General features: G+C 47.8%; 15 protein-coding genes across 15 annotated transcripts; 6 read left to right on the top strand and 9 right to left on the bottom strand.

The window, feature by feature from the left end:
- Nucleotides 1–368: 368 nt before the first annotated feature.
- On the bottom strand, nucleotides 369–1,343 carry BKA55DRAFT_578317 (uncharacterized protein). The gene is made up of 2 exons (XM_046193691.1): nucleotides 1,276–1,343; nucleotides 369–1,226 (listed from the first exon to the last, which is right to left on the bottom strand). Exon 2 carries the CDS (start codon nucleotides 1,198–1,200, stop codon nucleotides 652–654), a length of 549 nt encoding a protein of 182 aa, XP_046045656.1. The 5' UTR covers nucleotides 1,201–1,226; nucleotides 1,276–1,343; the 3' UTR covers nucleotides 369–651.
- A 689-nt stretch (nucleotides 1,344–2,032) lies between these two features.
- BKA55DRAFT_678994 (uncharacterized protein) lies at nucleotides 2,033–2,650 on the bottom strand (the record flags this gene model as incomplete). Its single annotated transcript, XM_046198158.1, has 2 exons — nucleotides 2,380–2,650; nucleotides 2,033–2,315 (listed from the first exon to the last, which is right to left on the bottom strand). Exons 1-2 carry the CDS (start codon nucleotides 2,523–2,525, stop codon nucleotides 2,033–2,035), a joined length of 429 nt encoding a protein of 142 aa, XP_046045655.1. The 5' UTR covers nucleotides 2,526–2,650.
- A 118-nt stretch (nucleotides 2,651–2,768) lies between these two features.
- On the top strand, nucleotides 2,769–4,512 carry BKA55DRAFT_578315 (uncharacterized protein). The gene has a single exon (XM_046193690.1). It carries the CDS (start codon nucleotides 2,867–2,869, stop codon nucleotides 4,208–4,210), a length of 1,344 nt encoding a protein of 447 aa, XP_046045654.1. The 5' UTR covers nucleotides 2,769–2,866; the 3' UTR covers nucleotides 4,211–4,512.
- A 48-nt stretch (nucleotides 4,513–4,560) lies between these two features.
- Nucleotides 4,561–5,559, bottom strand: BKA55DRAFT_543309 (uncharacterized protein; the record flags this gene model as incomplete). Its single annotated transcript, XM_046190578.1, has 1 exon — nucleotides 4,561–5,559. One exon carries the CDS (start codon nucleotides 5,557–5,559, stop codon nucleotides 4,561–4,563), a length of 999 nt encoding a protein of 332 aa, XP_046045653.1.
- A 491-nt stretch (nucleotides 5,560–6,050) lies between these two features.
- Nucleotides 6,051–7,283, top strand: BKA55DRAFT_651173 (uncharacterized protein). The gene is made up of 2 exons (XM_046197317.1): nucleotides 6,051–6,222; nucleotides 6,275–7,283. The coding sequence occupies exons 1-2, from the start codon at nucleotides 6,135–6,137 to the stop codon at nucleotides 7,174–7,176; spliced, it is 990 nt and encodes a 329-aa protein (XP_046045652.1). The 5' UTR covers nucleotides 6,051–6,134; the 3' UTR covers nucleotides 7,177–7,283.
- BKA55DRAFT_578313 (chaperonin 10-like protein) lies at nucleotides 7,272–8,515 on the bottom strand. The gene has a single exon (XM_046193689.1). It carries the CDS (start codon nucleotides 8,384–8,386, stop codon nucleotides 7,292–7,294), a length of 1,095 nt encoding a protein of 364 aa, XP_046045651.1. The 5' UTR covers nucleotides 8,387–8,515; the 3' UTR covers nucleotides 7,272–7,291.
- Nucleotides 8,516–8,563: 48 nt separating this feature from the next.
- Nucleotides 8,564–9,770, bottom strand: BKA55DRAFT_578311 (DUF124 domain protein). Its single transcript, XM_046193688.1, has 2 exons — nucleotides 9,134–9,770; nucleotides 8,564–9,080 (listed from the first exon to the last, which is right to left on the bottom strand). The coding sequence occupies exons 1-2, from the start codon at nucleotides 9,644–9,646 to the stop codon at nucleotides 8,868–8,870; spliced, it is 726 nt and encodes a 241-aa protein (XP_046045650.1). The 5' UTR covers nucleotides 9,647–9,770; the 3' UTR covers nucleotides 8,564–8,867.
- Nucleotides 9,771–10,235: 465 nt separating this feature from the next.
- BKA55DRAFT_520756 (cytochrome P450) lies at nucleotides 10,236–12,065 on the bottom strand (the record flags this gene model as incomplete). The annotated part of the gene is made up of 3 exons (XM_046188452.1): nucleotides 10,236–10,937; nucleotides 10,991–11,560; nucleotides 11,601–12,065. The coding sequence occupies 3 exons, from the start codon at nucleotides 12,063–12,065 to the stop codon at nucleotides 10,236–10,238; spliced, it is 1,737 nt and encodes a 578-aa protein (XP_046045649.1).
- Nucleotides 12,066–12,663: 598 nt separating this feature from the next.
- Nucleotides 12,664–13,506, top strand: BKA55DRAFT_707578 (3-oxoacyl-reductase; the record flags this gene model as incomplete). Its single annotated transcript, XM_046200717.1, has 2 exons — nucleotides 12,664–13,238; nucleotides 13,308–13,506. 2 exons carry the CDS (start codon nucleotides 12,664–12,666, stop codon nucleotides 13,504–13,506), a joined length of 774 nt encoding a protein of 257 aa, XP_046045648.1.
- A 380-nt stretch (nucleotides 13,507–13,886) lies between these two features.
- BKA55DRAFT_694277 (acetoacetate decarboxylase) lies at nucleotides 13,887–14,651 on the bottom strand (the record flags this gene model as incomplete). The annotated part of the gene is made up of 1 exon (XM_046200023.1): nucleotides 13,887–14,651. One exon carries the CDS (start codon nucleotides 14,649–14,651, stop codon nucleotides 13,887–13,889), a length of 765 nt encoding a protein of 254 aa, XP_046045647.1.
- Nucleotides 14,652–15,345: 694 nt separating this feature from the next.
- On the top strand, nucleotides 15,346–16,340 carry BKA55DRAFT_543302 (uncharacterized protein; the record flags this gene model as incomplete). The annotated part of the gene is made up of 3 exons (XM_046190577.1): nucleotides 15,346–15,394; nucleotides 15,450–15,978; nucleotides 16,028–16,340. The coding sequence occupies 3 exons, from the start codon at nucleotides 15,346–15,348 to the stop codon at nucleotides 16,338–16,340; spliced, it is 891 nt and encodes a 296-aa protein (XP_046045646.1).
- Nucleotides 16,341–16,692: 352 nt separating this feature from the next.
- BKA55DRAFT_478928 (uncharacterized protein) lies at nucleotides 16,693–18,583 on the bottom strand (the record flags this gene model as incomplete). Its single annotated transcript, XM_046186184.1, has 4 exons — nucleotides 16,693–17,374; nucleotides 17,440–18,206; nucleotides 18,262–18,295; nucleotides 18,429–18,583. Coding segments are annotated over 4 exons (1,638 nt in total), but the record flags the coding sequence as incomplete, so codon positions are not given.
- A 441-nt stretch (nucleotides 18,584–19,024) lies between these two features.
- BKA55DRAFT_651165 (uncharacterized protein) lies at nucleotides 19,025–20,532 on the top strand (the record flags this gene model as incomplete). The annotated part of the gene is made up of 1 exon (XM_046197316.1): nucleotides 19,025–20,532. Exon 1 carries the CDS (start codon nucleotides 19,219–19,221, stop codon nucleotides 20,530–20,532), a length of 1,314 nt encoding a protein of 437 aa, XP_046045644.1. The 5' UTR covers nucleotides 19,025–19,218.
- A 591-nt stretch (nucleotides 20,533–21,123) lies between these two features.
- BKA55DRAFT_597215 (putative carboxylesterase) lies at nucleotides 21,124–22,176 on the top strand (the record flags this gene model as incomplete). Its single annotated transcript, XM_046196046.1, has 2 exons — nucleotides 21,124–21,415; nucleotides 21,476–22,176. The coding sequence occupies 2 exons, from the start codon at nucleotides 21,124–21,126 to the stop codon at nucleotides 22,174–22,176; spliced, it is 993 nt and encodes a 330-aa protein (XP_046045643.1).
- A 5-nt stretch (nucleotides 22,177–22,181) lies between these two features.
- On the bottom strand, nucleotides 22,182–24,724 carry BKA55DRAFT_578305 (uncharacterized protein). The gene is made up of 5 exons (XM_046193687.1): nucleotides 24,606–24,724; nucleotides 24,517–24,544; nucleotides 24,339–24,457; nucleotides 22,906–24,238; nucleotides 22,182–22,848 (listed from the first exon to the last, which is right to left on the bottom strand). Exons 1-5 carry the CDS (start codon nucleotides 24,665–24,667, stop codon nucleotides 22,270–22,272), a joined length of 2,121 nt encoding a protein of 706 aa, XP_046045642.1. The 5' UTR covers nucleotides 24,668–24,724; the 3' UTR covers nucleotides 22,182–22,269.
- Nucleotides 24,725–25,017: the final 293 nt, after the last annotated feature.

The following is a 25,017-nucleotide window of genomic DNA, read 5'->3' as shown; positions in this document are numbered from 1 at the left end:
AGTTGAAGAAGAGTATCCAGTAGATGTAGTAACTAGGCACTTCATACGTGGAATTTGATTCGAAGGCCATGTCCTGTCGAAATTACATAATGTCGGAGAAAAGATTCGGGGTGGAACTGGCACTTGAACCAATAAGATACAGTCCTTGAATTATTTTAATGAATTTTGAAGCTCGAATTTGAGACGAAATGAACGTTTTGCCAAAGATAGCTCTGACAACTGTGTCTAAGACAGTTGTGGTATAATGTCTAAATTGTGAGCTAGATGTGTTATTTGCGGTTGAGACCTGTGGCTGAGAGCTTATAATCACCACACAGAACTTGGTTAATGATGCGATAGCTTTTCAAAATTTTCTCAAAGGTGATATTGTCGCCCAGTCCGTCTAGGAGAAGACCTCGAAGAACAGCCCGGTGTGCACTGTAGTACTGTTCTTCCGGCAACGGTGGCGGCCCGGGCCATCCACTTGAGGATGCCCGGCCTGGGTTGGGAATTCGGAATGTCGTGATATTCTAGTTCGCCTTATGGCGCTACCTCATTGCAAAAACAATCGACCCTTTCCTCCCGCTGTAGCTGAGGAAGAATCCGTCTTTAGTCGAACGAGTACTCTATGACTCATCCTCCAATATCATATTCGCATTTGAATCTAATCACTTATGGTGAAGAGGTGTTTGTATGCTCCGTACTTCCGGACCGTTCGCCGCACAAAACACAACAATAGCCCTTGGGTGTACGTAAACATGATTTGCATGCCTCAGAAGGCTTGAGAGACACCTCTGCCTTCTTCCCAACTTCTGGGCCACATTGAACACAACGACGATGACGGTCAAACACTCCATGTTTGCATACCCAGAACACGCCATCTGGTCTGAGGGTCTTGGGCCTTGCACCACATGACTCGCAGCCATGATTCGGCGGGTTATTTCCACACAATTGACAAAGGGTTGTCTGTGCTGCTCCAATAGGTATAGCACCACAGTAACCGCAACGATGACCTATGGGTCGATCTTGACAAAAGCCGCAAGAATGGGCCGATGGCCTTGTCTCGGGTGATTTGCCGCATAAACCGCAGTTGTAATCAATCGGATGTCCTCCGCACAATCTACAGAGCTCATTCTCGGGCGCAGAGATCGGTCTCCCGCCGCACATGCCACAGCGATAACCCTCAGGTCTGCCTTTGCATAGCTTACAGAGCTCGGTCATTGTGTTGGGTGCTTTTCTCAGCAGATCTATCGGAAGGATCAGCGTTTGAAATCCCGCCAAGAGAAACAAGTAAACCTTGAACTACTCTTTAGGACCTTTCTAGGATACTGTGGGGAGACGTAGGTAACAACTGAGGGTGTATTGTAAGAGTTAGTTAGGCGGAAATCTCACTGCCCAATGAGGCATATCAATATCAGCTTGGTCACATGATGCAGCATTACATGGTGGCTTGAGATTCTGGTTGGAGGATTTTCGAAGTCTTGCGACTACTGACTGGTGACTCTTGAAGAATGCGACCGAATTTGTTCAAGACGGATCACGAGATGCGTGAGGCGATTATGGGCTGAGATCCGAGATTGACATGCTGGATCGAATCATCAGTAGAAAATACATAATTCACTGAGCATATCTCAGTTAAATGTGCAGCATATATACCCAGTGATCTCTATTTTCCTCATGTAAGTGAATCCTTATAGATATTAGTGAGGCTGGCATCCTAATTATGCCTAGGCTTCTATTCTCTTAGTCATTCTCAGCCAGTTCATTAATACACATAGCTATAATAATAGACCTTTTATGTGGGAAAAAAAAAATCGCTTTCCAACAGTGAAACCGTGTGAACAAGCGATTTACTCAGGGCTTAGGGAGGTTTTGGTATTTATTATGTGGACTTAGGACGACGAAGAACCATGACAAGATATGGCACAATCTACACTCGGGGCCCTTTTGTACGAAATCAGAGTTCGATAGCTTGCTAGTATATGGTAGTCGAAACCTATGGACCGTTGTTGGTTCAAAGAGGTTGACGTCGGCTCTCTCTCCACTAAGGAGTCTAAGCAGATGTCTTCAACACCTCGGTCAGATCAACCAGAACCTTTCGCCCATTAATAACCTTGATGCTAGCAATCAGCAGTGTAGAAGCCTTGGTACCAACGCCAGTCTCCTTGTTCGAGTCCGTAACGTGAACCAACTGGGAGACACAGCCAGCACCTGAGCCGTCGGGCGCTTCCCAAAATTGGATTTCCTTGGTTTCGTGGATAGTCGTCTTGTTATCAACACGAAAGTTCATGATGATATCCAGGAATGTTTGTCGCGAGTATTGATCATGGTTGATTCTATGTGGCATAATTAGTTCGCTCTCTTTTACTGGGTAGAAACTTCTTCCAGCATCTAACTTGCCTCGCTGTGAAATCTTCTGAAATTGACTCTTTGATGGCATTTGCCGAGACTTCATCATCTGGCTGACAAAAGATTCGGTCGTAAAGAGCTTCTACCCATTTGCTCAGGTCAGAAGCAGGGCGAGTGGGCTCGAGACTGTTGGTCATGGTGATTGAGAATGAGATTCAAAAAAAGCTTTGAAAAGTGTGAATGATGTTGTATGAAGGTCAAGAAACAATCAACTTAGAGAGCTTCATGAGCACTGATTTATACCCATTATCCCAAGTCATCGACTTCAAAGTGTCTGCCCGAGTTGGGAGTGGATCCACACGGAAGCTTGGTCTAGTGTGCGGAACTCCGCATCTTAGTCAAACGCTCCCGGAATGGTCGGGCTCGGCGCTGACCGATCTCTTTTCCCAATGCCTCACCTCATTTGCAGCAGACACTTCTTCTCCTGCGCAAAGCTGGCCAGCGTTCTCTCAAACCGTTTTAGTCTTTTCTCACAGACATGGTATCATCAAGGCAAAAGTCCTGCTCGGCCTGTGTCCGGGGTAAAAGGCGGTGCGACCTCGGGTTCCCGCAGTGCGGACGCTGTCTTGCAAAACGAGCCACTTGTGTTTATGCTTGGATGTCGCCTAAAGACGCGCAAGAGATTGCGAAAAGCTCTGATGTGATTGTTTGGAATAGCCGAGCCGACACTACCGAAGCCTCACAGTCCAATCACGGGTCGTTCAGACCAGAAGTTGGCCATGAGAATAATGATATTTCATTGTTCCCAACTCCCATAACCCTCCCCCCGCCTCTGGTGCCACTTATAGATGAGATAACTGGCCGGGGAAGAACCATATCATTATTTACCCCAGACCCCTATCCTCAATCCTCGAATCAGCCATATCCAGATACACACATCAATTCACACACGCTCCACCCTGCAACTGACATTGGTACTTCATTAGTACCATTACGAGGGCCCAGGGGTAGCTCTGTATACACAGGCAAAACTTTCAGGGAGCGTGCAGAGTATGCTGCAAGTCGGCTGGTCCATCAGGTCAGCAGTTTTGCAGAAACGGGACAAACATGCTTCATCCACTACTCTCAAATCAGCAGCTCTTCATTGCGAGACGCTTTCGCTGCTTGCTCCCTACACACAACACGCAACTCAGCCAATGCATCTCTTGTCGTATCGGAGATTGCACGACGAGCAGAACTACTCATAAAGGCTACAAATACAGCCATCTCTTTGAGTCCTCCGAATTCTCACTCGACCATGAATCTTGACCTCCTGCCCTCCACACAGGCCATGCTGATATACCAAACCATGCGGCTATTCTCAACAGACGACAGCCCACAGCGTACACAGGCTGAGCAAGACGCCAAGTCACTCGCCAAATGGGTAGATATATTGCAAGCACAGACGTCAGAGGATTCTTGCAGCAATTCAAAGCTTGGTCTTTCTTGGGAAGATTGGATCCGAGTAGAAAGCATCCAACGTACCATGATATTTGCAGAGCTTCTGGAGAGCACTTACACCTTCCTCAAATTTGGCTGGTACCAACCCAGTTTGATGATGGCCAACCTAGGCTTTACAGGACAAGGAGCCATTTGGAAAGCAAGGTCACTGGTAGAGTGGCAACAAACCAGGGAACAAAAGGCTTGGCTCAGATTGGACATGTCGACGTTTCATGACTGCATCAAAGGGGCTTCTTTGGAACACCTTGATGAGTTGGGAATTATCCTTTTGGTCAGTTATGAGGGCGTTGAAGTTTTGAAGAACTGGGCTGGCGGTGACAAAAGACTGCTTGAGAAGTGGGGATTAAGCTCCAGTGATGACTTCTTCTCTTGGCTGTATTAATTCACCATATTACATGTTTGTCAAAGACTGTGTTTAACAACCTCTGGTGTTATTACCTTGAATTTGTTTACGGAAGCATATTGAATCTCCACAGTCCATTTAGGTATTGCCAGGCGTCAACTGAAATATCAGCTGCGTTACTCTTATGTAATGGTTTAAAAGCCGGTATACGTGAAAGACACTCGTAATTGCATAGTTATCAATTGCATATAGGATTTAGTGCGAATTTTTCTATAGCCTTCCCTCATCAACCTCTGCAAAGCCCTGCAGAGCTCAACAGCACATTCTAAATCAGTTCAAACCAACAAACTTATGTCTTTGACCTGCCACCTTTCAGTTCGCCTGCTTCCCTACTCATCATCCTCCAACCCCACCAGTTTGAGCGAGTCATTCCACAGCCTTGTGGCCTTCTCGACATCATATGCGTAAGGAGCATACGTAGGCGTGATCATCTTGTCCTCCCCACCAACACTTGGCTTGGCCACATCGCAGTCGACAAGGTACTTGCCACCATCATGCTTCCAGGCTTCACCAACGGCCGCCCATGCCGTCGTTGCCGCTCCTTGCTCGACGCTCTTCATCAATGGATAGATGTGGTCCATACCTTTGAAGGCATCGGGGGGCATGTGCCTAGTGAGTCCTGTGGCGACAACCCCTGGGTGGACACTAGTTGCGTGCAGGTGCTTTGCACCATAACGGCGTTCAATCTCGTTGGCCATATAGATGTTTGCTGTCTTGGATTGGCCGTAAGCTGCGTTGGGGTCGTAGTCGCCGCGCTGAAAGGAGTAGTTATCGGCGTCGTTGATGCCATGCAGGTTATGGCTAGAGGACGAGAGATTGACAACGCGAGACGGGAGTTCGGGCGAGGCAGCAGCAAGGAGGGCAGGCTTGAGAAGCATGAAGAAAAGGAAGTGGGAGAGGTGATTGGTGCCAAACTGGAGCTCATGGCCATCGGCAGTAAAACGAAGGTCAGGAATAGCCATAATACCAGCATTATTGATGAGGCAGTGGATCTTGGAGGTCTTGTTCAGAATAGCGGCGGCAGCAGCGCGGACAGATGCAAGTGATCCCTGATCCATCTCGAACAGCTCCATACGGGAGGGGTCGAAAATTCCATCGAGGGCGGACCTGGCCTTGTCGAGGTCTCGGGCTGTGAGGTAAAGAGTAGCGCCAGTAGCGGCGATGGCCCGGACAGTTTCGATGCCGATTCCAGAGGAGGTGCCAGTGATAACAAAGACTTGTCCCTGAAGCTTGCCTTCAAGGCCTTCATCTTGGATGATTTGGAGGGCTGTAGGGCGAGCATCGCCTGGGCCTTTGGTGTTGGCATGGACAGCGGTGTAGCGAGACATAATTGATTACAGGTATATAAAAGATAGTTGATCAGTCTGTGATACTCGTGGTCTTCAAGATGGAATCGTATTCGATTGAGAATAGATGGTAGGGCTAAATAAAATCGAAGTCTTTACATTATATACTCTCACCATCGAAACATGATTACACTTTTCTGCCATGGACTATTGCTTGGCGGGACTGCATCGCGGAGAACAACTTACAAATCATCATCTAGTATGGAGTTAAAACACTACAGATAGTGTTAACACCGCCTGCTACAGATGAAGTTAAAGACAAATGTGTTGTGATTATTCAGTATTGAAGATTGTAGGATTGGCTTGTGTACCTGGCTGATGACATTCCTGCCTTTTCTGGTCTAGCCCGCCCCATGCAATGTTGAAGCAATGTGGGGCTGATGACATTTTATCCTTATCCGGTCTAGCTTGCGGAACTTGACTGTCGGCTTGCTCCATTAGCGCGGGCGACACATTTCTCAGCTCTTGAGTGAGGCCGAAGTCGTCTCCGAGTTTCATCACTCCTCCTCACTACATTCCGAAGCTGATAACATCCAGCACGCTCAACAAATCACAGCATGGAACAAAAAGACCATCTCTCCGTAATAGCCGAGGCCAATAAGCAGCGAAGAAAGCTCCAGAACCGGAAGAACCAAAGAGCCCGTCGTGAGTCGTTCCCCCGGTTGGAGATAACAGAAGTGCTCATTGACGCATTTAGGACAACGAATCAAGGGTAAAGACTTTGAGATAGATCAGGGGTCATCTTCATTTGAGGTCAGGCGCTGGCGCGTTGACGAGGTCGATGATTTCTCCCAAGATAAAGAAACAAACTCGACAACCGTATCCGTATCCTATGCTCCGTCTTGTACACTTCCCTCAACTACCAAGACCATCACAGCCCTCCGGGTACCACCATCCACAGGTCAGCTTGATGAAGTCTTGGCCATAGACTCAACCCATCAGCCCTTCAACCTCAGTTACCCCCTCCCCTCCGATCAGCTCCTTCATCTCATACAGTATAATGTCTACCGCGCCTTCATCTCCATCAAACGCACTCTGAATACTATATCGTTGGATCCGACAACCTGTCCCGTCTTTGGCCCCTGCTTAGACGATACAACCCGCTATCCCCCAAATCCCAATATTCCTTCCTCTCTCGCCCCTACAAAGCTGCAGGAAACTCAATACCACTTCCCCTGGATCAACATTATGCCTTTCGCCCGTCTCCGCGACAATCTCATCCGACGCGAAGGTCGCTTTGACAATTTCGAACTATGGCGAGACCTCGTCGGTGATCTCATGAACTACACAGCAGCCCCTTGGCAGCGAGGCAAGCCCTTTAGCTTCTCTGCCACTATCCCAGAGATTGAACAGTCACGAGGCCTCGTATTAGAGAATTACATAGATACGGATGAGCTCACAGCCGGGCGAAACGGCCTCATCATTTGGGGCGAGCCGCATGACATGCAGAGTTGGGAGGCTACACCTGGCTTTCTTAGCAAGTGGTCTTGGGCAGTCGAAGGCTGTGAAGAACTCGTACAAATCAGTAATCGTTGGAGAGTGAGAAGAGGGGCGGAGCCCATGCGTGTGTCGATGTCGGTATTGGGGACAAATGTGTGATGACGGCTCTGTACCTTCTCAGTTAGAAGTAAAACAAAAACAAATTAAAATAAAGCTAATTCTTTATAGAGCTGTTTACGCTTGGCACTAAGAGCTACAAGAAATACCTTTATTACTATTCTGTATTAAACCTAACCACCTGTTTGCCTCCTGCTACCTGGCCTGCCCGCAACTTATTCAATCCTTCAAGCACACCATCAAAGCCATTCTTTAGCTCAATAGTCGGGATGGGTTTCAAGATATGTGTAATTTGTGGTAGAATATCATAAAAGCGAACAAGGGCCGCACGATCTTGTGGCCTGGCTTCAAACTTGGGTCCAATTGGGGGTAACCACTGAAAGGGAAGCCCCATGGCCGTATACGACATGACAAGATCGTAAGTTACACCAGGAGTGCTGGACTTGCCGTTGGGCAACAGTGTAACCACTTTGCCGCCACTGGGCTTGAGCACAGCGGCGCAGATGGACGTTGACTTGCCCTCAGAAAAGCAGTCCACCGCCTTTGTGATCTTGGGATACTCTTTGATGATGTCTGCTGCGACGGATGGTGACTTGTAGTCAAAAACAGCATCAGCACCGTACTCCTTCACTAGCTGGAATGAACGGGGCGAGGCAGTTGTGACTACCGTGTACCCAGCAGCCTTTGCGAGCTCGATATGGTATAGGCCAGCACTGGTTGCTCCCGCGTAAATGAAGACGGCTTCATCTTTGGGAGTGGCAGGTTTGGTATCGATGAAGGGGAGCCCGTGATGAACATTGAGGACTAGCATGGCGGTCACAGCAGAGACTCCATATGTAGCTGCGTCTGTGTCACTGACGCCTCCGGGGACTTTCCAGGCCAGGTCTGCATCGGTCTTTAAATACTCGGCGAAGGCGCCTTTGTCAGGGTATAAGCCGCCGTGGACGGCGCCGGCCACACGATCGCCGACGTTCCATTTATCCCTGACAGAGTCACCCACTTGATGAACAACGCCCGCGTAATCGCATCCGATGATGGAGTTTGGGGGAGAAATAACGTCTAGATGCTTGAAGTCTGTAGGGTTGAGGGCTACAGCTTTGACTTTGACGAGGATCTCGTTGGAGGAGATGGTGGGAATAGGGACATCGTCCTGGACACGGCCGCCCTGGCCGCCGATGGCCTTGGCGCGTGAGGCGTTGATGAGTCTGGTGACAATGCTTCGGTTAGAGACGAGAGCTTTCATGTTAGCCATGATGATGATGGTATAGGATAAAAAGAAATTTGGCGATACAGGTTGCTCAAACAGAGGATTTATACACAGAGTGCACAGCGATAATTGCTGGTAGTATCACGGCGTTGTTGAGTAATCTGGATGTGCAATATTAACACTTTTTAGGTTCAAGCTACTGCCGAATTGACAATTTTTCGCCTCTGATCTCCTGTTTGCGGAGCAACTATCTCGCCGAGACAAAAACGCTAGTATCAAGGTTGGTCCGGGTCCAGGTCCGCCCCAGCGGACTTTCGGGTTGGCAAACGGTGCTTTGAATAACGCTGCCGATCCTCGAAATGAAAAAAGCTGCTGAAAGCACTATCTCTGAAGCACCACTATTTCTGGTTTTAAATAGCGCCCAAGGCGACCTTCACTATACTTCTCCACACCGGCTTCTAATAAACATAATTAAAAGGTATGAGGTATACAAAATAAACCTAAGCTAATTATAAAACTGACAGACCTATGCTCCACCATTTGCCCTGATGAATGATTTAAACTCGTCCATGTTTCGCGTCTGCACATAAACCGAGCCAGGGCCAGTGAAGCGACATACCAGACCCTCGCCCGTCTTCAATCCAGCCATAGCTCCTCCACCAGCTTTTTCAATGGAATACTTGCAGCTCCATGCCACGAGGTGGCCGTTGTCTACAATGTGCTCCTCTCCAGGCCGAAGCTATTCATTCACAATTAGCAGTGCAAGGTAGTGATATGTTTAGGAAACCTTACGTCTAGCCGATCGACAGCACCAAAGCTCGTCAGCCACATGATGCCCTGACCCTCGACCCGAAAGACAAATAGATCCTCTCCCGAGAACAACGCCTTGCTAATCCCTTGAGTTTCTCTCTTCTTAGTGACCTCTGAAGTGCAAGCAAGGAAAGCGTCTTTGCCAATGGTCCAAGACTGATGACCATCGACAGGCAGAGTAATGATGTCGCCGAACAGTGTTGGGCCGAGAGCAATACGGCCTGGGCCAGTATATGTTGACTCAAATATGTTGCCACCCGTAAAGAGCTTTCCCAGAGAGAACTTGGACTTTCCGGTCAACTGGATCGAACCAGACATGTGGATCATGGCACCTGACTTGGAGCGCACCACGGCTCCTTGCTGGAGATCTACATTGAGCACGGCGTTGGTATCGCGGTGAGCGATACTGTAGCTGCCGCCTGGAAAGGCACCACTGTCATTGTTTGCGTGTTGCATCGCTTGTTGATGCTGTTCGTATCCTTGTTGGTGTGACATGGCGACTTATTATACGGTAATAGTGTGAGGTTGTGCGAAAAGGAGGAATGAAGATGAAAAAAAGATGAGAGATGTCAGAGTTCATTTATATTTTCAGTTTGGGCTATGCTGACTTCGCCCTGATCTTTTGCAGCTGTGACATACAGCCCATGATTAATAGGTTCTTCAGTAAAATATTGAAGTTCAGCTCTGCTGATCCCAGCGGCACTTGTCCTTTTTAGGCAAGTCGGTATTTAAATGTGCCTTGTCTTACCCTCCTCAGGACTAGAACAAAAGTACGGGGGTGCCTTGCAGGGGTTTTCGTCAACTAAACAGCCTTATGTTCTTTAATCCCCAAGCCACCCCTGCCCCCTGCCAAATGATTCGGGCTGAGTCGAAGTAACTATTATATAACTATGGTCAGTTCATTACGCAAGTGTAATCACATGAAACTGTCACTCCCTGACACAAAGTACGTAAATGCTTTCCCGTAGGATAATGTAACAAGAGTAAAGAAACGCTATTGAAGCTAGAATTGCCTATGCAACAACCTCTGAAAGAGTCTGTTGGATAAGAGATGATCATATAAACAAATATGTGAAAAGGTCGGCTAGTTCTCAACCTTTCTCAGTCGTACATAGCTCTCACGTGGCTCAACTCCAACATGCTCTACAACTTCCTGGGTCCTAAGTTCTGGAGCAACCGGGAGAAACTCAAAATTCCACATGAGCAATACCCAGAAGATCCGAAGCTGCAAGTAACCAAGTCTCCTCCCATAGCATCCTCGCGGCCCACTGCCAAACGTGAGGAACGGTCCCTTCATGGGGTTGTAAGTCTCAGCACCTTTTTCGTCGATATCTATCCATCGCTCAGGTATGAATTGCTCGACATCCTCTGCACGCCACTCTCCGTATCTACTCTTTGTACTCTGTGAGCTTTCACTCCGGACATTCTCGGGGATGTTGATTGCCGGCTTCATCAAGCTTGGTCCGTTCAATGTGAAGAAAACCGAAGTTCCCTTTGGAATGGCATGTCCTAGAATTGTTGTGTCGGCCGTTGCTTCTCGACTTACTATTGGGAGTACTGCACTGAGCCGCAGTATCTCCTCGATGACAGCATCAAGATATGAAATAGACGCATTGGTTATCTCGTCTACTGTAGGCTGACGATGCTCAGCGAGAGCTGTCGAGAAGGCCTTTTGGAGGAAGGATCGGAGTTTCTTTTGTGTCTCTGGCGCATCCGCAATGTACCTAACCCCCCAAGAGAGCGTAGCAGATGTTGTATCGTGCCCTGCAATAATGAAACCAAACAGCTATTCAGCTTTGTTAGTTTCAAGCTCGACTCATGGAGATGGGGGAAACATACTTCGTCATAAATACGGCGACGATGGAATCTTGGTGGTCTCTGGGCCTTCTTAGCAGCGGCTGCCTCGCGTAGAACCATGAATTCCAGAGCTGAACGTGTCGCACTTTCGTTGTCGGAGCCATCTTTGGAAATGGCCTTGACCGCCTTGTCAATCTCACGTCGTGTCCATTCCTCCCTAACTCTGGCGGCATCTTTCAGGTGCCGAAATTGACTCAGAATCCAATAGTGCCATCGAGGGATCGGTGACGAGAAGCCGACTGCGGAACTCTCAACGATAGTCAAGGTGGCGTCTAACTCTGTTGTCAAGGGATGAACAGGGAATTCAACAATGTCCTTTCGGGGTTCCGCAAATGTGACACCTGCAGTAGATCTGGACAACATGTCATCCAATTGCCGCCTTGTGGCACTATTCTCGTCGTCTAGTCCAAAGGACACAGCTGTAATAACGTCGAGAGCAGCTCTCTGAATATCTCTCTTTCCATCGAATGGACGCTCAGCTGCATATAAACACTTTTCATGCCAAAGTTTAACCAAAGTGCTGACTTTGGAATAAACCTCTGGAGCCGAGACCTAAATCTGATTAGAATTGTTATTCAGTGGCGTTAAGAACAGTTCTTACCTGATTGAGAAACTTTGGTGACATGAGATCTCTCATCAGCTCTCTGTGCTTTTTGAACTTTGGATCCACTGTCTGATAGGAAAGCATCTGGTGAGGAATGATTCCCGCAAATGCTTCTCGGGCTCTATCACTGCGGTCAAACTCTTTTAACCGTCTTGAAAGGATATCTTGCGTCTCTCGAAAGTCCGATACAATCACTCTCGGCTTGCCGAAGGGGCGGATAAAGACCTGACAAATTGGGGAGTTGAACTTCTGGTTCTGCGCCGCAAACCACCGACGTTGCTCCTTGGTATGTTTCTGATACTCAATGAAGTCTGGGAGGTCTCCCAACAGGCGCGTCGTGGCATTTTTGTTGTATGGTATTCCGGGGATAGGCCGGGGAAGAGCAAGGTTGTATAGGCAAAAGAGTAGCAAGAAGATGGAAATGCCACCAGCAGCCAGTTCAAACCAGGACATGGAGCCAACTTGAAGAGTGTACATATTGCTCATTGGTGAAGAGGATACGATATATGGTTCCCGCTCGATGATATCTGACCAAGCGTCACTTTGTTTTGGGAGGTAATATATTGCATATCAAAATATTTCAAATGTCATTGAATCACAACTAGTACGAAATGTTCTAGAATTTACTACGGTCCGTGAAATGGTTGATTTTCTATTCAAGGCTCATTTCCGCGGAACTAAGTAGGTATATGAACTCCCAATACGCCCACTTTGACCGTGCGTCAAGATCATGCCAAGCCTCTAAAAAGCACTAAATAGTTTGTCCCGAGGTTAGTGTGTTCCGCGGGGATACTGCGCTATGCTCAGCCATTCCGAGATAGAATTCCGGCTAAATCCTCCAAGATGCAAGTTATTCTTTCTGAAATATGATAAGCATTATTCATTGTCTGGCTAACGATAAGATAAGATAACTGGCGTAAACATTGCTGTCGAAACTTACTTTCCTCTGTTCACTAATTAGGTTGAGGTCAAGTTCTCAGTTGCAATTACACATCTGGCTCACACTTTCTCTAATATCACATATCGAACCACCATACGAAGCCAGATAACAATGCAAGACCTCAACGGCAAAGTTATCGCCATCACAGGTGCAGCATCTGGAATTGGTCTTGCAACTGCTCAACAACTGTTCTCAGTCGGAGCCAAGTTATCCTTGTCTGATAGATCACCCATTCCACTTGAGCAAGCCGCCCAAGCCCTTCTTAAAGCACACCCGAGCCGTGATAGAGAAGGCATCATGATAGCAGAGGTAGATGTTACATCTAGCGCCCATGTTACTGCTTGGATTGAAGGGACTGTGACAAGATTCGGCAGACTCGACGGAGCAGTCAATTCGGCAGGAATAAGCGCCGTCCAGATGGGCAAGGGCAAGATTCGAGACCTCACCGATGATAGCTGGGCTTTATGTATGGGAATTAATGCTACGGGGGTATTCTACTCCATGCGAGCTGAGCTCAATGCTATGATTCACGGTGGCAGTATCGTCAATGTGGCAAGTCTGGCTGGTCTAATGGCGGTCCCCGGGGCTGCTGAATACTCAGCTTCAAAGCATGCGGTGGTTGGTCTTACAAAGACTGGAGCCAGAGAAGAGGGCCCATCTGGTATCAGGGTGAATGCAGTCGCGCCGTAAGTCTCACAAGTCGCGCCAGGATCGAGTTGATAAATTTATTGAGTCTTTACTGACATGAAAGTTAGTGGCACGATAGACACTGCAATGACACGAAGTGTTCCCGCCGAGTTTACAGCGTTTTTGAAGGAAAGGGTTGCGAAGCAGCCCATCTCGAGACAGGGACGAGCTGAGGAAGTTGCGGCGTTGATTTGTTTTCTTCTCAGTGGAAGTTCGGCTTTTATAACTGGTCAGATCATTCGCATTGATGGAGGGTCCTCAGTGTAGTATAAAGTAAAGAGATCAGAGGCTTGGCCATAAACAACTTCTGGAATTTCCCTCCGATTTGAATAACACCTACTTGAGTTTCGTGAATCGTGGTTAGGAGGGGCTGGAGAAGCTTCAAACACAAAGGTCAAGAACACATCTCAAGACAGCCAGGTAATAGGCTCAGTACATAGGTCTATGGCTTCATCTCTCAGCCTTATACGTAAGAGCAACATCTAAGGGAACTCGGCGTTTAATTGCTTTAAATCATCTATAACATTGTCACATATAGGAATATGAATAGTGAAGTTGGATGTAGTTTACTTAAGACATGTACAGTGTAACATGTATTGACATAGCTATCTAGAGACAATTTCCACCAACGGTTGTGCCATATGTCCTCAGACGGGGAAGGTCTTTGAGATCGGATGCAGAACACTCCTTGCGTTTCTGTACATCGTTGCACCAACGTATCGAACGACCTTGAGTCGGTGAATCGGATCGAACTCGGAAACATTAAAGAGGCCAATAGATCCCTCACCAGTCCAAACTTCGGCATGAGTAATCTCGTTGCAGGTAGGAATGAATTCCCTGAGAATCGGTGGATCATAACTGTTCGCCGCAGGGATTGAACGGAAGTGAAGACTCTCTCGTTTGGGTCGATTCAGAGCACCCCAGTCCTGAACCTTCTTTTGGGGTTTGAACCCGAACTGGACAAGCTTGCAGCCTGCAGGACGCTCAACGTGGCCGGTGATAATTCCATTGGGAGCTGAGTTCATCTTGGAGGGATCCCATTCAACGTGGCCTAGAACCTTGGGAATACCCCAACGCTCCCGGCCGGCATATGTAGCACCTTCGTTGTTGAGAATAAGCTCAATCGAGAAGGGGTACTTCTTCCCTTCCCACTTCACCTCAACCTGACAGACAAACTCGTTGTAGGCGCCAATAGGGCCCATGCCGTAACTGAAGAGGGTAAGAAACACAAGCGGTTCATCTTCCAGCTCACATTCCTCAGGGATCAAATCCTTGGCAGCATCGTATGTAGTGTGATATTGAATGGAAAGAGCATGCACATCAGTGAATTCATCCAGGCCAACAGGGTAGGGCGGAGAGCATAGAGGGATGGGACCTCTAGCCTCCTTTGTCTTGAGAGTACCGAAAGGCATAGTTGCTGAGGTTGTTGTGCGTTTCAAGTATACAAAACAGGTCTGAATGATGGTTAGAGTGTTGATACAGAAGGTTTAATGCAAAGGAACCTGCAGATTATATAAAACAAGATATAGTAAGAACCGTCCAAGAGTTTTTGCTTTGCACATCTGAATCTTGGTCACAATGATCCCATGGCTCCCACAGAGAGTTCGGAAGGCTCGGAATATTAGATCTTATCAACAACGCATTGGAATCTCTTCCCCCAATTTTCATGGCCGGCCGTGTAACGCAATTAATGTTATTGGTAGTTGAGGAGTTAAGACTGGACCCAATGGTAAGCCGGACTATTACAAATTCTAAGGCTCTACACATCTGACACTCCATCATTTCCATGGAATTAGTCAAGTCCTCTCGGCCAGCCATTCTGCCTTACAATTGTTTCCGTGACTCCCCGCGGAATTCGGAGACAAAGGTGGGACATATACGCCGCTAAAATCGTTTCCGTACAGGCTAGAGTCCAACGGGTAATAGGCTCGTCCATCATTCTAGACACTAAAGGTTAGTGCCAATAACTACATCGAAGAAACAAACTCGGTTTATTTGAACATTCAGCTCCGAATCTCAATTCACCATTAACCCCTGAATTCTACATACAGCACCGCATACTTCGTAACTCAGTCACAGTATCTATCGTTAACTCATCCGGCCACCATGGGCGATCTGCTCCATAAGACAGCTTTAGTAACAGGAGGGGGCTCTGGTAAAAAATCTCTCCTCGCACTTCACTATGCTTTGATCTAACTGCTTGCACCAAGGAATCAACCTGGAACTTGCAAAGGCTCTCAGAGCTAAGGGATGTGCAGTCCTTATTGCTGACATTGCACTGAGTCCCACTGCCGTAGCATGGCTTGAATCTTTTAGACACGAAGTCAAACCCCAAGTGGTATTTCACAAAACTGACGTAACTTCACTGGAACAGTTAGTTGGGGTTTTTGACGTCTTCGAGAAGAAGCTCGGTGGGGTACCCGATATCGTAGTGCCAGGTGCTGGCGTCTACGAAGGGTCCTTTCCTGGGTTCTGGGATGACAAGGACGAAACACTAAACTACAAGCTTTTTGACATTAATATGTTGCACCCCATCAGAATGACACGGATCTCGATCCGCAAGATGCGGGAAGCAAAGAAGCCAGGCACCATCCTTCACCTTTCCAGCATTACAGCCCAAAAGCCCTCTGTTGTTCTTCCGCTTTATTCTGTGTCAAAGGCCGCTGTCAGCCAATTCGTTCGGTGCATGGCACCTCTTGACCAGATGTGTGGTATCCGAGTAGTCGGTATTGCGCCAGGGTGAGTTCAAGTTCCCTGCCAACGCCCTTGACTTACTCACATTAGATAGTTTGGTTGATACTCCTCTATTTCGTGATCACCCAGGAGCACAGGATCACGTCGATTTGTCAAAGGACTTTCTGCTGCCCACCAAGGAGGTTGTGAAAGCGATGGTGGCATTACTGACTGAAACCAAGTACGCTGGGGGGACGGTTTTGGAGGTTGGTGATATTGGTAGTTGGAGGGAAGTACACATATTGGGAGATGCTGGTCCTCAAGGACGATCAACTCGCGCAAGAGCCAAGACAACTGATGCCACAGCCAAGCTTTCAAAAATGTTGCTGGGAGAAGAGGAGAGTGTTTTGGGGTCTTCCAAATTATAGCTGCCTTGAACTAGTATAGCCTCTCACCGTTATACTAAACAACCTTATAGTACCTGCTGTCACTGTAAGAAATCTGTTAACGTTATGTAGTACATCCTTAAGAGTTCATAGGAATATTAAATAAAGATGCAATACATTTAGTTACAAAGCTAAGAAATACTCAGTCTATCTAGTTTATTTATAATCTTGCAGTCCCATTCACAAGATCTTGAACCTCTTCCTTTATGTCTCGTCTCTCAATCTGTTTAGAATGCTCGTCAAAGTTGATAAACCATCTGAGTTTCAACTGTCAGTCAGCAGTACTTGGAGAAAGGCCGACATAGGAGGAGAAAACATACGTTGTATCTGGATAGTCAGCGGGATTTCGTTCCCTATATGTGAGTCCGTTTGCCAGCCACGCGAAGGTCAAGTCCTCAGACTCGCAAAGACTCTTCCACTCAAAGTCTTCCCACCTCGGGGTACGTAGAAGCTCAAAGTAATTGATGCGGCTGCCAGGGTGTAAACTGTTAAGCTCTCCACCAGCAGTGCCGTTCTTGAACGTACTGCTGCAGTTACTGGCCCAAACCGTCTTGTTAAGCCATGCGAGGGCATGCCTCTGGTAAGCAGCTGGTATGTGAGCCTTGGGAACGCAATAACTGTAGTTCTGAGTTTGAAGCTTGTTCACAAAGTCAGTAATATACTTGGTAACCATTTCGATCGAAGTTACGAGACTCCCATGGCCCAGCGGAGAGAATGGACCTAGGAAGCCGAAGTAGTTTGGCATGTCTTGCGCAGTAACTGAAAGGTAGGACCGAGGGTTCTCATTCCAAAGTTGTTGCAGATTGGTTCCATTGAGACCGTTGATCGGGAACCGAGGGGCACAAGACAAGTCGAAGCCTGTGGCACAGATGATTGTATCGACATCGCTTGTTTCATGGCCAGACAAGGTACGAATACCCTTCTCGGTGAACGCCTCAACAGTTCCCCAAATTACCTGTACCTTGGGAGACGTAAGAGCCTCGAGATAGCCGTTGCCAGGTGTTGGACGGCGACACCTATACTTCAGGGTCAGTGATGTCTCCCGTGATGTCTCCCATGTCATCTTCTTCTCTTGACTTACCCAACGGCGAAATCCGGAAGCAAGGCTTGGAGTAGGTCCTGTCTCTCTCCAAGTTTGTTGGCCATCTCGCGAATACCGTACTCACGAGCAGCCTTTTGTTCTGGAGAGTGGTCTATGTATAGACCGAATCGACTGTTGAGTTCTTGCTCGATCTCGCGCCTATATCGGAGGTATGCGTCCGGGTCTTTCGCCCAAGCAGTCTTTTGCTCTTCGGAATAATCATAGTTCGATCCACCGGGACCGGCAAACTTGGATGCAAAATTGGTGGTAACCCATGTCGGACTTCTAATGTGGATATACACCTTCTCTGCGTCATTGAGGATGGCAGGGAGAATCTGGACACCACTGCTTCCGTTACCAATCAATGCCACTGTTTTCCCCTTAATGTCTTGATCAGTATCCTGTGGCCAGGCTGCTGAATGAAGCATTCTTCCTCCAAACTGTTCTCGGTCTTGCACGTTTGGCCATTTCCAGTGGTTGAAGAAGCCGGTGCAATTGATGAGGATATCACATTCCTCCACAAAGGTAGTCGAGGTTTCACCATCTGTAACACCTGGACTTGAAATGACAAGATCCCTCCCATCAGTCTTGGTGACAGTGACCTGCCATACCTCGCGCTCTGGGATCCAAGAAGCATTGGTGATCTTGTGAGACGTTTTCACGTAGCGCCGCAAATTGTGCTGTTCCGCAACCGATCTCATATACGATAGGATATCCTCCTGCTTTGCGTAATACGATTTCCAGAACGGATTCGGCGCCCAGGAGAACTGGCAAATTGGTCAGACTTTGGCAATGAGCCCAGGTGTCTCGTGGTTCACTCACTTGATAATTTGGAGCGGGTATGTCGCAGGCACATCTAGTAGACCGTTAGCTTGGACATCAGGCTGTAATTAGACAATTGAATCGAGGTGTGTGATGAATTGCAGAAACAGGGAGAGATAGTTGAAATTTCTGCTGAGACATGTCACATATCTGGCACGCGTACTGACCCTGGGTAGCGATTCTCATACCACGTTCCTCCGACATCACTATTCTTTTCATAGACTGTAATAGCAGCATTTTGTAGGCTACCAGTGTTAACAGCCCTGGCCATGGAAAGTCCTGCAAACCCCGCGCCGATTGCAATAATCCGTACTGGCCGAGGTGTAAACGTGGGCACTCGGGATATAGCGTAGGCCAGATCGTCAACATCCTTGTATGCTTCAGTGGCTTCTCCAGGCTTGGCTGATCCAGGAGTGAGACTCTGGAAATACTTGATGGCACGGTCTCGCGCGCTCATTGGTAGATTTGTTGCCATCTTGGACTTGTCGCTCTGCCTTGGGATAGAAAACAAGAAGTGAATGGGGTGGTATTATGGTACCTTGTTTGCATGTAATAATAAAATCATAAAGCGATTTAAACTAATTAACAGCATTAAATGAATACCTAAACTCAAGCCGTTAGTAATAAGAGTCTTAGACTCCTTACCTGACTCGAGTGTGAAATTTCGGAATTATTTGAGTTCCGGATTCCCCAAACACAATTACTACTTCCGTGGAACTGTGCTACCCTTGCCAAGCCACTTTCTGTCCTAATCACGACACATGCACAATATTTAATGTGTATTCCGTGAGTGCGATCCCGGGAGGAGTCTGGTCTTACCTAATTTAACCTTCACAAGGTGATATTTCTATATTGTTTCAACAATTCTCTGCAAATCGTTCACCTATCACAAGCTGATTGCGGCTCATAACAATCCCTTCCAGCTTTCGCAAGTTTTCTCTTCCAATTTCACACATCATGGTTCGCGATTCGCAGCTGAACCCTGCAGTGCCGGGTATCCCATTCTTTGCACCAGCACAGCACCCGAGTCCAGGGACTGCAAAGCAACTTGAACCAAACACCCCGACAATCTTTCGTCCCCTCAAGATACGTGGCGTGACGCTGCGAAATAGGATCTGTGTGTCCCCTATGTGTCACTACTCGTGTGCTGCAAGTGGACCGCAGACGGGTGTTTTGACTCCTCTGTACCATACTACTATCGGGCATTATGCTTTCCGAGGAGCGGCGTTGGTCATGTTGGAAGCAACTGGTGTTACACCCAATGGCCGGATCAGCGTCAATTGCCCTGGAATCTGGAACGATACGCAGAGAGATGCCCTCAAAAACCTGGCAGACTTCGTGCACTCCCAGGGTGGTCTCATAGGGTTACAGCTTGGCCACGCTGGAAGAAAAGCTAGTACTTTGGCGCCATGGGTTGCAACTCGTATGGGACAGTCAAGCGCTAGAGCTGATGAATCTCAAGGTGGGTGGCCTAATGACGTTGTAGGGCCTTCTGGTGGCTCGGACTTCGTCTGGGATGGGAAATCCAACCATGACCCAAAGGGAGGGTTCAGGGAGCCCCGGGAGATGAGCATTGACGAAATCTCTGACTTGGTCAAAAGCTTTGTTGAAGCGGCAGAACGAGCCACTTGGGCCGGTGTAAATGTACTGGAGATCCATGTTGCCCACGGTTATCTCCTTCATCAGTTTGTCAGTCCCATAACGAATCAGAGGAAAGACAAGTATGGCGGCAGCTTCGAAAACCGGATACGGCTGATTCTTGAGATCATTCAAGCTGTCCGAGCTGCTATCCCTGTATCCATGCCTCTGTTCGTCCGAATCAGTGCGACTGACTGGATGGAAGATACCGCCTTGGGTAAGAACCTGGGAAGTTGGGATGTTTCAAGCACGATCCGCCTTGCAAAGCTTCTCCCCGACTTGGGAGTTGATGTTCTCGACGTGAGCTCCGCCGGCAATCATCCACAAGCCTCTCACAACGTGTTTGACGCCGGAAAAGAGCAAGCTGCCATTGCCGCGAGGGTGAAGGAGGCGTTGGCCAAGGCAGGTAAACACATGATTATAGGTACTGTTGGTGAGATTACGGATGCATTCCAGGCTAGAGACTTGGTTCAAGAGGGCACTGCAGGTAGCGTTGATGTGATCTCGGTTGGTCGACAGTTTTTGAAAGAGCCGGGTTGGGTTTTGAAGGCTGCTCAGGAACTGGGTGTAGATGTGGCTTGGCCGCAGTTCATTTCTCGACCTCAGATATCTCAAACGCTCACCAAGCTTTAAGCTCAAGTGTGAGTTGGTGTAGCTTTTAATTAGTAGGATACTGGTAGCTGTTAGTTTCACTTTTATATCTAAGCGCAGTTTGTTACGTGGGACTTTTAATTCACATAGTCTACGACATATTTCATACGAAATGTAAAGGAACGTTAAGTAAAACACGCTTAAAAAGTCTTTATATTAATTTAGACTTCAACATTATAAGTTTACAAGCGTTGTCATGGGAGCATCACGCTGGAACTGTCTTTTGTTGACCTACCCGGGAGTGCAACCAATCGGTTAGAGCCAACTAATTTTAGAAGTCTGCACAGACCAGAAGAAATGGAGACGCAGAAGTGCCCGCGGAATTAATGTCTCTCGGAATTATAAATTCCGTTGCAACTTTGTTTGGCAATTTCATCACGGAGGCACCGTAACTCCTAGAGCGCGTGAGCTTGGGCGATAAGAAACAGTGGGAGGAAATGGACAACACATCCATGAATTTTGGCCAAAGGCATTCCGCTGATGTCTTTCCCGAAGGATTATATACCTGAATCACATCTTCAATTAAAAACACCTGCCTCAAGGGGCTTGTTAACAAGTCAAGTTTTGTCTCAAATGTCGGTCAATGTACGCCCGAAGTCCGTGTCCGATAAAGTCCGTGCGACTCGCCTCGACCTTGTTGATCGCTTCGAGAAACAATCAGCAAATACCAAGCAATGGTATGACTTTGAAGACCCTCAAGAGTACCGAAAAGCACGGGCAGAAGGCACTCATGGGTTTGTACGTCCACCACTGAATGATCGAGCTCGTTTGGTCTATGCTACCGGGCGCAAGAGTCAAAAGATTGAACTTCGGGTGATTGAACCACCTGGACCGTCCAATGGTGTCTTCCTCCATTTTCATGCAGGTATGAGCACCCACTCCTACAGAATAATGAAACCGTGTTGAGATTAGTAACCATCTATAGGTGGATACGTCATAGGAAGCAACGCGTCCTACGATGGATACTTGACTCGACTCTCTGAAGCATCCGGCCTGACCGTGGCGTCTGTGGAGTACCGACTCGCACCGGAGCACCCATTCCCAGCAGGCCGTGACGATTGCGTCGATGCAGCTCTCTTTGCACTTTCTGCCCAAGGCACCAGTGATCTTGGAGCTCCTTTACGAGTACTTGGTGGAGAGTCGGCTGGTGCTTGGTTTGCCGTGGCAGTTGCCTTGGAATTGCGGGACAAGCACGGCATCGATATCAAGTCACAGATCGCCGCCATCTGTGCAGGTTATGGGATATACGACCTGACCTACACGCCTTCCTTGCTGTCGCACAAAAGGAACATAGTCATCAGTCGTGAGCTCATGATGAAGTTTGCTGAGGCGGCTTTCGGGCATATTCCACCAATTGATAGAAAACGGCCTCATATATCCCCATTGTATGCCGATTTGAGCAACCTGCCCCCGGCGCATTTTCTCGTGGGCAATATTGAACCACTACTTGACGATAGCATCTTTATGGCTGCGAGGTGGATCAATGCGGGAAGTGAAGCTGAGCTGCATATTGTTGAGGGTGCCTGCCATGCCTTCACACTGTTTCCAATGGGTGGGGTCACAGAGCTGGGTATTCAAGCGGTTGTTGAGTTTTTACGAGTGCAATTGCAAAGGCTTTCTATGTAGTAATATATCAATACCCATATCGCAAACTGGTCCCTTTCATCTCCAAGCATTGTGCTTAAACTGTTACGACAGAGGTAGCATTCCAAGAGAAGACTATCTGGCCTCTATCTCAGTGAACATCTCAGCCAATACTGAGTTGATCTCAAGGCTAGATTCTGCTATCGGGTTTGAAACCATTGCGTCAAAGCTCTTAGAGAAGTCAAACGTGTCTGTACTTGAGGAATATTCGACTTGATCAACCGGAATGCCAAAGCTCATATCCGACTCTGACAAGCCCGTCAATGGGAATATGAGGTCGTAATCCGGGCGTGACTCATGGAAATTGAAGTTGAGCACGCACTGCAGGGCTTTGAAGGCTCTGGCTGCCGACATGATTGTGGTGGACAGAGATTCCAGCATGCTGCCGGCTCGATGCAGTGCGACTGAAATGGCTTCAACGTCAAGCACAGCAATTCCCTCCCGGTGTCCAAGCGTTAAGTAATATATGGACTCGACCAGAGAGGAAGTTAGTATATAGCCTGTATTTGGGTTTGCGCCCCAGTTGTTCAGATAATGGCCGGTTGCATCTAAGGACTCAATGGAAATCCTTAGACAGGATTCTACCCTTCGAGCATTTGTCTCTGGGGGACTCAGCGTCCTATGCCGGATGCTCAGTCTGAGAGATTGATATCTCTGTAGCCGCTTGGTTAGTGCTGTGTTACTCATCCCCTCTACCCCTTACAGACTTACCAGGAATACAAGAAGACGCCGTCGATCTTCCGGCTCAGAAGAAGATTTAAAAATCGTGTTATCAACTGACTCTCCGTTCCATGATAGATTATCGGAGTACTGTTCCTTAAGAGCCAGGAGCTTGGCATCAAATGCTTGAATTTCTACCCAGTCGCTCGCCATTGGAGCGTTCGGAGCTAGAAATCCGTCCCATATAGATGCCCAGAGTCTGGCATGGCTGAACATAGTCTTGAGATATGCCTTGCTCTTCATGTCAATATGAGCACTGGTTTCGTGTTCAATATCCACATGTCCAAGACTGTTTCCAACAAAGTATGGAATGCCACATTTCTGACTGATGCGCTTGTCCAGGAAGTCGAGTGTAACCCAAAGGGCCAGGGGATCGACGAAATCCTCTGAAGATGTAGGAAATCCGTGACTTTGGCCTAGTCCCAAACTGACAGCAGAATGAAGTCCATTGAGTACGTGGATCGAGGCCAGACGCAATCTCTCTGCTGCCAACAAATACGCCGCGGAGATGGTATGATAGATGACACAATTGGTCTGAAGCTCACTTCCCCCTTCAAAGTACTGCACAAGCTTCCTACTCTGCCAATAAGCTTCTGAGCCTGGCCATGCCTTCTCCCGATACAAATCGGAGCTACTTTTGTCGTCCAGATTCTGTCCAGCTGCAATGATGATAAGAAGAATAGCTATGACCAAGTAATGCGGCTCGGTTACAACGATAGATTGGGCAGTAGAAGAGTAGCTCAGCGCCTTCAGGGTCCCTGAAATTGCTTCAACCAGCCTCGTCCCGTGGACGGAAGGAAAGAAGCAGTCGATCCCAGCTAGGCCAATCTTTATTGCCTGTGTCAGGTCCTTGGGACAAGGGAGGACTACAGCGCAGCTCTTTGAGCTAGTTGTTTCTGGCAGGATAGGACCTGCTCCGACACTGGAGCGTAGATCGCAAATCTGGGAAGCAACAGCAAAACGGTTTAGCCATTTGCTTCCGGGGACAAATGTGTCTGACTCGGCATAGGTGAGCTCAGAAGGGTGACGGCCATCTTGACAAGAGGTCGGTGATTCTTCTTCAAGATTATGTGTTACATCCTGTGGTCCAAATGCCTCGGTGGTCTGACTGAATGTGAGAGGCCGTTCATCTGGTGAAGCTACCGAGTTATTTGTCGGGTGCGGCAGTGGGGGAGTTGTATGGGAACTGAGAAAGTCGAAACTAAGTGATTGCTGCATCATCAAGGTATCCAATCCTTGTTGCAATCGTTGAAGTTGCTCCTTGAGCAGTGCAGTCTCGTCCGATGCAGAGACGGAAACATCAGAAGGGGGAACAGCACGTTTTCTTAGTAAGTGTTAGCTCTAAGGATCAATGCCATGACTGGTAATTGATGAATGGACAGTTGTGTAATATAAAAACAGGATATGACTTGGAACAAACATACTTATTGCCATTGGAAGAAGATTGTTTCCGCTTCCTTTTACCAGATCCATTGGATGGACTATGATAGCTACAATCAGCACCTCTACCAAGGCAGTTGTGGCATGGCGATTGTCCAGAACACTGCAACAGTGGGATCAGTACCGAGATGACTGTAGACCAGATATGGAGATCGGACTAACTTTGACCTTGCGTCGCTGGCATTCGGTGCTACATTGATCCTGGTCAGCGCGTGCCCCATTGTGAACGTGGTATGTGAGACATGACTTACCAAGCATGGGAAGTATACTCATCCCTTTTACTAGACTTCTTTGTTGTTGAAGCCGAGGACATTTTTCGGTTCTCGTTTACCCCTCAAAAAAGACCGGGAAATGCGGGATTGAAGGTTCAAGTTGGCTCAAGGCGAGCTCCATCCATTTCGCTTCAATCACCATTTCCGCGCCCAAGTGCCGAGACAGATCCACTAACTGCATTAGTATGTTGTTTCCCCGCAATTTCAAAACCTGGGGTTAATCCTACACCACCATAACACACACGCAGACGCTAAATAAATGCATATCAGTTATTTCCATAGGAACTAATTCGAGTTGATTGGCAGCAAATTATATCATAACCTGGACAGCTCAAATTCAAAGTCCCTAGTCACTTTTTTCCTATTTCTAATCAATATCATTTAAAGTTTT

This window comes from Fusarium redolens (assembly GCF_020744475.1).
Source record: "Fusarium redolens strain MPI-CAGE-AT-0023 chromosome Unknown BKA55scaffold_15, whole genome shotgun sequence".
Classification (NCBI taxonomy): Eukaryota; Fungi; Ascomycota; class Sordariomycetes; order Hypocreales; family Nectriaceae; genus Fusarium; species Fusarium redolens.
The sequence above is the reverse complement of the archived record's forward strand: the minus strand, read 5'-3'. Positions and strand labels throughout refer to the sequence as shown.